General features: G+C 47.0%; 1 protein-coding gene across 5 annotated transcripts in view; it reads left to right on the forward strand.

Moving 5' to 3' along the window:
* Positions 1-12340, forward strand: part of Rin2 (Ras and Rab interactor 2) — a 171016-nt gene that overhangs the window by 144350 nt on the left and 14326 nt on the right. For all 5 annotated transcript variants that reach the window (XM_050159577.1, XM_050159579.1, XM_050159578.1 and 2 more), the window contains one exon: positions 1348-2493. In XM_050159577.1, the coding sequence (XP_050015534.1) occupies positions 1348-2493 (1146 nt within the window). The remainder of the gene's footprint in view (positions 1-1347; positions 2494-12340) is intronic.

Raw genomic sequence — 12340 nt, forward strand, 5'->3', positions numbered from 1 at the left:
TTTCTGTGGCATCTTTCTGGGGAAAGGCAGCACTAACAGAAAGAGAGGTCCGGTGCGGTGCATCTCAGCATCCACATGTGTGGCTTTGAAGTGGCACACAGACGGCAGTGACACTCCGGTGCTGTAAGGAGTGATGATGGCATCTCAGTGACAGCTGTCTCTCTTCCCCTCTTACTCAGCTCCCACCGTGCTGCTGTGGGCCATGTCCCTCTTCCCACCAAAGGTCCTCACGCTGGGGCTGGCGCTTACTTCAGCAGTCTGCCTCTTTGCCGATCTTCCCCAAAGCCCCACAATCCTGCCAGACTGTGGCTGATGATGAGCCAACACCCACAGTTCACCTGCTTTGACTTTATCCCAGTGCTCTGGCAGAATCAGTATGGGTTTAACTTTCATTAAATGTTTTCCTTCTAGGTTGGAAAAGGGAATTTCTTTTAAGATTTTAAGACTTTGGCCTTTGGATAGGTTCACAATCAGACCACAGTATTTGAGTAGAAATTTGGGATTTTAAAGACTCAAACCTAGGTGTCTAGATCCTAGACACTGTCTGTCTCTGTCTCTCTCTGTGTCTCTGTCTCTGTCTCTGTCTCTGTCTCTCTCTCTCTCACACACACACACACACACACACACACACACACACACACACAAGCACACACCGCTCCCCCACCCCATCCCACCCTGTAGGGATGGGACTCTTGAACTCAGTTTTCCTCTGGTGGATTTTAATGCTGAATGTGTAAAAGCTCCAGTAGATTGTGTAACATCCCTCAGGCCCAGCTGCTGGTCCTACCTCATAAAGGGGAACTTGGAGGCCTATGGATTCCTTTGCTGGCAGCATCCTCGTTGGAGGGTATCCGGGAGGAGTTGATTGGAAAGGGTGCTGTTGCTCTCTCAGGGCAGAGTGGGATTTTGCAAAGCAAGCTCAGTGGCCCTGTGCCCTTTACAAGATTAGCCTGGACCCATTCCAGTTCTCTTTGTCCTTCTTACCTGTGTGAAGGGCTGGGCTGGAGCTGTCTGTTGGCTCAACCAACCTTTCTCAAAGGCTTTGAAGGTGAGAAGTCCCTGGAGTTTTCCTGTAAACCCAGAGCTGGGCCTGGCTGACTTTCAGCCCTTTTCAGTAAGGAAGCATAGTGGGGGAAGGGCACAAAGGAAAAAGGCAGACCCAAAGTTAAGCCTCTGTTGCTCTACAGGCAGGCTCTCTCTCTCTCTCTCTCTCTCTCTCTCTCTCTCTCTCTCTCTCTCTCTCTCTCTCTCTCTCTGTGTGTGTGTGTGTGTGTGTGTGTGACTTGTAAAGGAATGGCCCAAGTACACTATATTTACATTCTTGTCTTCGCTGATAATGACTTTCAGATTTTTGGAGCTCCTCAGCTGACAACAAACCCCCAAACTCCCCACCTCTCCATAGGCCTCTCTCCTCAGCCGGCATCTGCCCTGCCTCCTTGCGTCAGCTCTGCCTTATAAACGGAGTGCATTCTATAAAAACCAGGACGCCTTCGGAGCTGGAGTGCAGCCAGACCAACGGAGCCTTGTGTTTTATTAATCCTCTTTTCTTGAAAGTGCACAGCCAGGACCTCAGCCCAGGCCCAAAGCGGCCGAGCACAAGGACTCCCAACGCGAATGGCACCGAGAGGCCTCGGTCCCCCCCACCCAGGCCCCCGCCACCCGCTATTAATAGTCTGCACACAAGCCCTGGGCTATCCAGGACTGAACCCCAGACGAGCATGCCAGAAACAGTCAACCATAGCAAACATGGGAACGTAGCTCTGCTTGGAACAAAACCAACTCCCATCCCTCCACCCCGGCTGAAGAAGCAGGCTTCTTTTTTGGAAGCGGAAGGCAGCCCTAAGACCTTGACCGCCTGCCGGCCCAGCCGGAGTCCGGAGCCAGAGTCTGAGCCAGAGCTGGGCACAGCTGGGCACGCAGGTGGAGCCCCGCCTAGGGACGCCCCCGGGGATTGCACAAGGGCGCCGCCCGACTCTGAATCACAGCCACCACCGTGCCATGGAGGCAGGCAGAGGCTGAGCGACATGAGCCTTTCCACTTCCTCCTCCGACTCGCTGGACTTCGACCGGAGCATGCCCCTGTATGGCTACGAGGCTGATACAACCAGTAGCCTGGAGGACTACGAAGGGGAGAGTGACCAGGAGACCATGGCACCTCCCATCAAGTCCAAAAAGAAGAGGAACAGCTCTTTTGTGCTGCCCAAGCTCGTCAAGTCCCAGTTGCGAAAGATGAGCGGGGTGTTCAGCTCCTTCATGACCCCTGAGAAGCGGATGGTCCGCAGGATCGCCGAGCTGTCCCGGGACAAATGCACCTATTTCGGGTGCCTGGTGCAGGACTACGTGAGTTTCCTGAAGGAGAACAAGGAATGCCATGTGTCCAGCACTGACATGCTGCAGACCATCCGACAGTTTATGACCCAGGTCAAGAACTATTTGTCTCAGAGCTCCGAACTGGACCCCCCTATCGAGTCGCTGATCCCCGAAGACCAAATTGGTAAGTGCCTGTCTCCCGGCTTTCAATTTTGTCAGATGGGGTGCGTCTTGTTAGTGGTGTTTTGGATGAAGTTTGCTGTTGAGTTACAAATGACACACTCCCCTACCTGATTTGAATGGAATGATCTGCCTTTTAAGGCAGATGCTACAGGTCAGGCTGCAAGTGTCCTGCTTTGGCGGGTCCCAGTTGCCCCTGCTCTTGCCGTGTGTGTGTGTGTGTGTGTGTGTGTGTGTGTGTGTGTGTGTGTGACACATCTGTCGAGCATTTTCTGAGCGCGGGACTCTGTGGGGGCTGCCTGCTTCTAGCCAGCATGTTTGCTGTCATCTGAGCGGCTGTGCGTGTTTTCTTCTGTAGCATATGTTAGGAGTGTGAAGAGGGGGTGGGAAGAGCATACCTGTGTGCAAGCCCCAGCCCAGAACGCAGAACACAGACAGACTTTGGACCCCGAGACCCTGCCCTGCCTCAAGCGTATCCGCACTGCTTCCTTCGCCCTACAGTGTCTAGATCAGAAACAGTTGGGGAATCAACATGAAAGGGGAAAGACTAGTTTGTTTGGTGTACCTTTATAATGAGTGCCATAATTTGGAGATCACATGAGAAGCATTCTCTCCAGAGTCAAGGGGAAATGCTCTTTCTGTGACCTCACAGAAGGGCTGGATGGTTAATAGTTCCTTTGGTAGGCAGCTTGCCAAGGCAAATTTGAATTTGGCAAGCTGTTTTTTTTTTTTTTGTTTTGTTGTTGTTGTTGTTGTTTTTTTTTTAGGGCAAGAGTTTCCAAGTTTTGTTTTTATTATTATTGTTGTTGTTTTGTTTTGTTTTAAGTTTGGAAGATTGACTCTAAAGGGTTATTTTGAAAGACTTCAGTCAGTGGGTAGCAACAGGCAAGAGTTTGCAAACATTTCCATGGTTTAGCTAAACTCAGATTTCCTCAGATTTCTACTTTCTGATTGGGTGTGTTTGTTGAAAGTAGTAAACAGTGTGTGATAGAGTCTCTCTCTCTCTCTCTCTCTCTCTCTCTCTCTCTCTCTCTCTCTCTCTCTCTCTCTCCTACTTTGAATTTGAGCAGCTCTTTGATTTGGTCACAAAGGACTCAAAGCCCTGTTTGTTTTCTTGTGGTGCTCTGACCTAGCCCAGGGTTGTCTGGGCGTGGTTAGAGGAGCTGGGGTGCTCCCGAGAGAAGGAGAGAGTGGCTGAAAGGAATGTGACTTTGTGATGTGTCTCAGAATTGAAAACTCTTCAGGAGACTTCCTCAGAATGCAAAATAGTCATAGAAGTTGCCTTCCTTCCTCCCCCCCCCCCCCCCAGGCTACAGTCTTGCCTCTCCTGAAGACCAACTCCAAATTCCTAGCCATGGGGGCTCCTACCTAGAAAAGAGAATGAGATGCTTCCTCCCAGGGCTGGGGGAAGGTGGGATGCTGCTGGCAGGAGTGAGCTACATATGCAGACAGCACCAGCCAGCCCAGAGAGCAGGAGCTGCTTGGGGAACAAGGCCTCCCTCTGCCTGGGCTTCCCTGCTCATTCCTTAAGTACCAATACAAGAAGGTCTCAGGAAGCTTGCCTATGGTGTGTGTGTGTGTGTGTGTGTGTGTTTATCACTCAGAAACTCATCCTCTCCAAAACTCCCTGAAATTTACAATTCTTATTTTTAAATTGAAATCTCTAATGAGGAGGGAAGCCCACATCTGTAGAGTCTCCCAGACAAGCTGGGCAGCCTGAAAAAGCTGCTTCAGTGGGTGCTCCCCACTCTCCCTCCATATACACCCCAGTCAAAATGCATCCTATCCCGTGAGGGATGAAGGAGTCAGGTAATGTGTCAACCCACTCCAGTTAGTAGTTGGCAAGTTCAGAACTTGAACTGGTGTGACGCTCACTGCGTGACACAGACCAGCCTCTCAGCCTCTCAGCCTCTCACCCTCTCAGTCCTCCTGCCTCAGCCTTCCAAGGCCTGGGATTGTAGGCATGAGCCAACACCTGTGGCAAACCCTTGTTACGTCAGCCTACTCCTTCAGCTAAGGCTTGTGTTTATATTTTGTCTTTAGGACAGTTGTGACTATGGCTAATACCTATAAAAACATCGTCCTGCTTTTTTTTTTCCCCCGAGACAGGGTTTCTCTGTAGCTTTGGAGCCTATCCTGGAACAAGCTCTTGTAGACCAGGCTGGCCTCAAACTCACAGAGATCCGCCTGCCTCTGCCTCCCAAGTGCTGGGATTAAAGGCCAGCGCCACCACCACCCTGCGCTATCGTCCTGCTTTGTATGGATTGGTTTTGCTGTGTATTTGTTTGGTTGGTTGTTTGGTTGGTTTTATTTGTTTAAGTCAGAAGTCTTGCTGTTCTGCTTAGCCTGTTTGCACAGTCTGGCTTCCAGCAGTCCTTCTACTCAGGAATAGCTGAGACTACAGGAGTGTACTGCCTTGCCCAGCCTTGTTTGGAGTGGGTTTGTTTGTTTGTTTGTTTGTTTGTTTGAGACAGGGTTTCTCTGTGGTTTTGGAGCCTGTCCTGGAACTAGCTCTTGTAGACCAGGCTGGTCTCGAACTCACAGAGATCCGCCTGCCTCTGCCTCCCAAGTGCTGGGATTAAATGGAGTGTTTTGTATTGTTTTTCTTTTTCTTTTTCTTTTTTTTTTCTTTTTTTTTTTTAGCATTTGCCCGAAGGCAGGCAGCTTTTCCTGTTGCTTCATGAATGGAAAACATAGTATTTTGAAAGCACATTGAGAAGCGCCAGTCTTTTGAAAGTAAGGGGAAGGTTACTGTAGCGGAGGTCAGCCTGGGAAACTGCACCAAGGGGAAGAAGTGAGGCTAATTATTAGAAAGCCAGCCAGTCCCCTCTGATGTGGAAGTGACTAGATTTGGACTCCAGTGAGAACGTCGCTTTAACCCAGTTGTCTGCGTTTTGCATTTAGCTATAAAGGTGACTTACTGAGGACTTGTGAATACAGTGCCCCTTTGGGGGACTCATAACCTCAAAGGTGATATATTTCTGCATATATCATCCATCCCTTTCCAGTTCCGAGAGAGGTCAAGCTGTGTAGCGCTACGGGCAGAGGGTAAGCCTGAGCCTGGAAGGGGGGTTGTATGCAGCCTGGATCTTCTGATCTCTGTTGTGTGTGTGCTCATCCCCACTCTCACTTCCTGGAAGGAATTCCTGAGTCTTCACAGCTGTGAAGCACCAGCACTTCACTGCTATCCACAGAATCCCAAGCCTCGGGCTTGCTCTGAACAGGTGTCTGCGAGTGCTGGGAAGGCTTTTCAAGAATGCCGCTTGGGTTTCTCTGCTGTAAAAGAATTTCATCCAGTCTTTCTTTCTGGAGGACTTGAACTTAGGAGATAGGTTTAATGCCAGACTTTGAGAACATCCATTCTGAAGCCACGGAAGTGGGAGGAGGCGTTCCATGGGGTAACGCCTGCAGAATATAGCGGTCAGGTCATTCATAGGTAAAAGTGACCTTATGAGTTTGCGCACAAGGATCTCTTCCGTGTCCGCAGATGGTGCTGACATTGTCTTCCAGGGATGGTTCTAGAGTTACGTAAGGAGAGGAGTTGAGAAGAGGTCTTGCTCATTCTTGCTCTGCTCATATGCTGCTGCCGCTCTTCCTTCTGGGGCTCTCTAACCAAGTGTGAGCTGCTGGCAGAGAGTTAGTTCTCAACCTAAAAAGCGGCCGCTGTTGATGGTCATGTCCTGCCATGGGGAGTTTTCAGTCGGTCTCCCGTTCCTGAGGAGCACTTCCGCCCCAAGTCCTGCCACTGAGAGGCTCCTGAGTACAGAGAGTTGCCTAGCATCAGCTCAGCGAGTCTGTTGAATAAACGAAGTTAATGAGGGTGCCACATGGGCCGGTTTCCGTGCAAACCTCTCTCCCCTCATTCCAGGCCCACCAGGGGGCTTCCTTCCTGGACAGCTGTCCCTCACCTTCATCTCTCCAAGGGGAAGAACAAGCCAGTGTTTGACAAGAACAGGACACACTTGGAGGCTGCTGTCAGCTCTCGACTGGCAGAGTGAAGCTGACTCTTAGCTGGTATTCCATGATGTGAAGCCCCAGGACAGATGGGTGTGACGATCCTTTTATCCCAACATTCATTATGCCCTGTTGGCATCCTTCCTTGCTTTGTTTTCAGACAGCCAATGAGAGAGAGTCCAGATTTTTTTTTGTTTAAAAAATAAATAAATAAAATCTCAATTCTGCCAAACTTGTTGCAGTATTAGATGTTTGATTTTTAGTAGAACACTTTTCCTCTTTGACTTGATATCAGCCTTGGGAGATTCCCCTGTCTTTCTCTGAGAAAAGCAAAATTTCTTTGACTCTGAAAATGTTAGTAGCCATCGGAGTTTCTGTTTCATATATAAACTGTTCACCACAGATGACCGATAGTGGCAAAGCACCTAACTCCACATTCCTAACAATTGCAATGAAAAGAGAGACGGTATTATTATTTTCCTGTAATTACTATAAACCAAAACACTCTTTTCCCCAAGAGCATTTTGATTCTTTGAAGAAGCATCCTTAAGCTCCATTCCCACATTTGTCAAAGAGCGCATTAATTTATGTACTTAAAGATTTTGGGGTTTTGTTTTTTTAAGTCTTCGTTGTTTTTTTGTTTGTTTTATTGGAAAAATGGTACTGAAATGTGGTTGGATACCACAGAATAGAGCACTTATAAAAAAAGGACATTGAGAGTCTGTGCAGGAGTGAATGCCTATAGTCCAGCTAGTCAAGAGGATGAGGCAGGAGGATTACTTGAGCCCAGCAGTCTGAGGTCAACCTGAGCAACTTAGTGAGAAACCACCTCTAGAAAAGGTAAAGTTACATGTACTTTGTCCAGTTTAAACAGTCACTGCTACTTTGGTTCAGGTTATGGTGAAATTCTTTTGTTTGTTTGTTTGTTTGTGGGTTTTTTATTGTTTTTTAAAAATCATTTAGGGTTTTGTTTTCATTTTTTGAGTGTACTTGTTGAGTTTTGTTTTGAATGTGTGTTTGTGTTGTTTTATGTAGGAGTTCTTTTTTAGTTTTGGCTTTTTTTGGCAAAGGTATCCCCATTGGCCTGGAACTTGCTATGTAGACCAGGCTAAAGCTCATTAGGTAGACCAGGCTGGCCTCACACTTGTGGCCTCTGCCTCTCAAAACACTGCAGATGGAGTGTTGCTTTTTAAGGAGTGTCTAAGTCCGGTTCGAGTTCCAGCATCTGATGGCATTTGTATTCAATTCACAATGCAATTTAAGTTCTTAAGTTATTTGCTTTTTGAAAAGTCATTCTGAGTCATGTGGCCAGAGAGATACTAGTGCCAAATGAAGGAGTCCCCCCGTTGGCTGTCTCAGCTACGTGGGCATAGTGCACAGGCTGAGCCTTTGGTGATCTCCAGTCTGACCTCCAGCCTAGATTCACAAGCTCAACGTCTGAAGAAGGACAGGCTCGCTTCCTCTTCTTTCTTGCACACACCCCCTCCCCCACTTCTTATACTGGAAGGCACTGAAATCAGCTCCAGAGATTGTTTTGTATAAGACAGTACAGGAATAAAGCCCTTATGTTTTCATAATGGCCTTATTGAAACTCACCAAAATGAGCCAAACTGAAAGTGAGAGGCTGGAGAGAGTGGTTAAGAGCAAGCATCACTCCTTCGGAGGACCCAAGTTTCCCAGAGACCATCTTGGGCTGTTCACAACCTCAGGTAACTCCAGTTCATGGGATCTGATGCCCTCTTCTGGGATCCTGGGTATCCGCACTCATGCGCATATACCCATACATAGATACATATGCATACATATAATTAAAAATAAGGAATGTAAGCCTCAGATCCTCCATCTTTGTACCAAAAGGAAGGAGCTAGCAGGTATGAGTACCCAAGCAGGGAAAGGTGACTAGGAAACAGGCCACTCTTAATCTGACTGCAATTAATCCTGAAAAGCAAAACAAAAAACAAAAAAAAACCTGGCTTCAAAAACCCTGGGGTCTCTTTCCAGAGGCATCACCATTTTATTCCAAGGAAGGAAGCAGTAACTTCAACATTCTTAGTAGATGACAGATACACACTGGATACTCATGGCCTGAGACCTCACCAAGTCCTCTCAGCAGGTCCATTGTGAAACTGGAGGCAGCCCAAACAGTTGAGGGAACCGAGCCAGGGGAAGGCCGTCCTCCCTTAAGGTCACACATTTTAAAAGTGGCCCTTTATGCTTCATGTCTGAGTCTGGTGACCCCTGGAAACAGCCTTCTGCTTCCCTCAGCTACCCACTCTGCCGAGGGAAACATCTCTGCTGAAAGGCCCGAGTGTGAGATGTGTCGAAGGAAGAGCTGAGCCTGAGCCACTGAGTTTGAGGTCTCTGCTTGGCTGCTAATAACATGTCTGCACATGTATGTCAGTGCATGAGAAAAAAGAAGTGTAAACTCGCTGTCAACTTTTTACACAGTAGAAGGGCCAGGATTTCTCTAGCCCTGGCTGTCCTGGAATCTCTGTGTAGACCAGACTAGCCTTAAGTCACAGAGATCCACCAGTCTTTGCATCCCAAGTGCAGGGACTAAAGGCATGCACCACCAAGCCTGACTGTTCTAGTATTTTCTTGTTACCAGAAAAACAAAAAAGAAAACTAATGAGCACCAAGAAGAGCAGTCACCTATCCCTTGTCCATGAAGGGGCATTTGCCCTCTTCGGTTCCGCACGCTTTCTGATGATGGGTGCAGCCGACCGACCTACCATCTAGAAGCCTGCAGTAGGTGTTCAGGGCTGGAACCCTTGCTCTTCCTCCTGCTTGCTGCATGCCATGGATTTCTTCTGTGTGAAGTGATTGTAGCAAAGTCCTCCTTGTATGGGGTTTGTTTGAGGGTCTGATGAGTCGGTAAACACAAGGTGTCTAGAACAGTGTTGCTATTCTTAGTTGAAAAGATTTGGGTTTCTCATGTTGGAATTAAAGGAACCAGACAGCAGAAAAAAGAAAGTTGGTGATCTTCCAGAACTCTGAGCACGGCCGCCGTTTTGGTTTGGTTTTGATCTGAGCTAGCCCTCATTCAGAAAGGTCCCATTTCTTATGTTCCTCAAATAATTTTTCTCTCTTGCTTAAGAGCAGAAGCTCCGGTTTCTTGGTGGAATGAAGCAGTGGAGGTCCCTCTGTGAGGCCACTGGTCCTTCTTTTTATTTCAAAACTCTCCCCCTCCCCCCCATTCTTTATTGAAGGTTTAGTAGGGGTGGTCAGAAAGAATACAGCCCAGGAAACAAACGGAAGAGGCCAGTTTTAATTTTAAAGTGTGGTCTTTAAAAAGAACAAACAAAAAGCCAACTTGGAAAAAATGCCTAGCAGTCACCAAGCATCGCTTCTTCTGCCTCCGCCATGTGTGTCTGAAGTCACTGTTTGGCATGAGAGTTTGCTCCCTGGGTTGCCAAATATGAGGACATGAAAAGTTCCAAGTCTCAAATCCACCTTATTGAGGATAGAAAAGGTTTGGGGGTATGTATGTACATATGGATAGGGGGGAGAGGGGTTTACAGACAAGAAAAAGGAAGCAGTTGACCACCTACACAGAAAACACCAGCTATTGTGCTTGGAATATTTGACCCTTGGTGGCAAAGGTCACCCATCAAGCACCTGGCATGCCCAGGTAATGAGTCACTGGTTTCAACTTGTTTGAGCTAGACACAATTTGGACAAATTCCTAGACCAATTTCAGATGCCTGGAAACAAGGTGGAGAGTTGTACCCTAGGGAACACATTTCATATGTTATGCACTGTGAAGCCAGTAAAGACCTGTTCTCTTTGCTACATAGCCGAGTGACTTCTTTTCTAATAGAATCTTTTTTATTAATTGTTTGAGAATTTCTTCCAAGTTCTTCAAGATCCACCATTTCCTCCATCCTACCCTAACTCTGTGTTCGTTTTTGTTTGTTTTGAGAAGACACTGTCTAGGCAGATGTCCTGGTCAGAGGACACCATACAAGCTTTTCACCTCTGAGTGACTTTTAAAATAAGCCAAGAGTCAGCCAACCATAGAAGCTGAGGGAAGAAGATTGCTGTGAGTTTGAAGCAAGGTTGGTCTGCATAGTAACTCCCAGGACAGCCTAAGCTGCTAGCTAGCATCAAATGAAATCAGAGGGTTGGTTCAAGCTTCCCCTCCATTTCAACACCAGGAATTATTTTTACTTTTGTGTTTTAAGAAAATGAGGGGGTTGGGGAGATGGTTCCATGGTTGAGAACACTGACTGCTCTTCCAGAGGACCTGAGTTCAATTCCCAGCACCCACATGGCAGCTCACAACTGTTGATAACTCCAGTTCAAGAAGACCCTACACCCTTATACAGATATACACACAGGCAAAACTCCAATGCACATAAGATAAAATGAAAGGAAGGAAGGAAGGAAGGAAGGAAGGAAGGAAGGAAGGAAGGAAGGAAAAAGAAAAGAAAAGGAGGTACTAACACACCAAGGCACTGGTCCCTGGCCACATGAATGAATGAAAGAGGGGGCCCACTCAGTTTGCTAGTTTGGAGAATGTTTGTGTAACACTTGGGCACAGAAGTGACTGGGCTTATTCTGAAGTTACACGTTGTTCTGAGAGTTCCAGGTAAAATTCTCATGCTGGTTGGTCTTAAGTTGTCTTCTGACTACATGTGTTTTGGCAGGAGTTTCTGTCCTGCCAGCCAGCTCCCAAATAACCGCACAGAGACTTATTACTAATTAAAATGCTCTGCCAATGGGCTTAAGCTTGTTACTAACTAGCTCTTATAATTCAAATTAATCCATTTCTGTTCATTTACATGCTACTATGTAGTTCATTTTCTTCCTGATCCCTCGGCGTCTGGTTGGTGACTCACCCTTCTTCCCAGTGTTCTCTCAGTCTGGCTCTGCTGCCTAGCCTCTTCCTGCCTAGCTGTTGGCCAGATGACTATTTATTAAACAGTGTGAGCAACACATCTTCACAGTGTACAAAAGGATTATTCCACAACACATGTGTATTTGTGTGCATAAAGTGCACTAGTCTTAAACACTGAGTCTCATATAGGCAGCAACTAAATCTAAGAGAACTTCTCCTTTCTCCTCACAGACACCAAAGTGGCCCCGTGACCCGTCAGTTCCTTCCCAAGGGCAACTGCCGACGTGAGTTCTGACTCCATAGGCAGGCTGTGTGTTAGACTTTATAGAGATGAAAGGCTGTGGGAGATTTGCTGAGTACACCTCTTTCACACCCAGTGTGGCATCTGGAGTTTCACCCACACTGCGTGTGGGACAGTGTGCTTCCTCATTGAACGAACGTCTCCCATTGTCTGAAACCCACTGTAGTAGACTGTGGTGTGAATACATTTCATGCAGTCATTCTGCTGGACCAGGCTTTGGGTTCTTTCCAATTTGGAGCAATGATGAAAAGCACCGCTACAAACATTTGTGTGCAATTCCTAATTAGTGATTGGCATGGCCCTTGCACTTCTTTGGAGACCTGTGCAGGTGCCAAGGTGCAGGTGAGTGATATTCATGAATGCTGCTTTCGGAAGCCTGAATGAGATTTTAAAAAACAAAACAAAACAAACTTCAACAACAACAACAACAAAACTGGTCAGTACTTACAAAGTGACTTGAAATTTAAAATAAGAGATTGCCTACTTGGGGGCTGAGGGAGGGTAGAGCTCAGTGGTAGAACACTTACTTCATATGCTCAAGGCCTTGAGTTTGATCCCTAGCACACCAAAGAAGAGAGAGAGAACAAAAAAAAAAAAAAAAAAAAAAAAAAAGAGATGGTTTACCTGGAAAAGCTGGTGAAATGCTTGTTCCAAGTAGTCATGTCTCCTCAAGCAAGTTGCTAGACATTTACGGGCTCCTGCTTTGTCACCTGTAAAATATGCATAGTATTAATGTCATGCAAAAGTAGGGAGTTG

The sequence above is a fragment of the Alexandromys fortis genome, unplaced genomic scaffold (assembly GCF_014885135.2).
Source record: "Alexandromys fortis isolate MF-2015 unplaced genomic scaffold, M_Fortis_MF-2015_v1.1 scaffold_115, whole genome shotgun sequence".
In the NCBI taxonomy this organism is placed as follows: domain Eukaryota; kingdom Metazoa; phylum Chordata; class Mammalia; order Rodentia; family Cricetidae; genus Alexandromys; species Alexandromys fortis.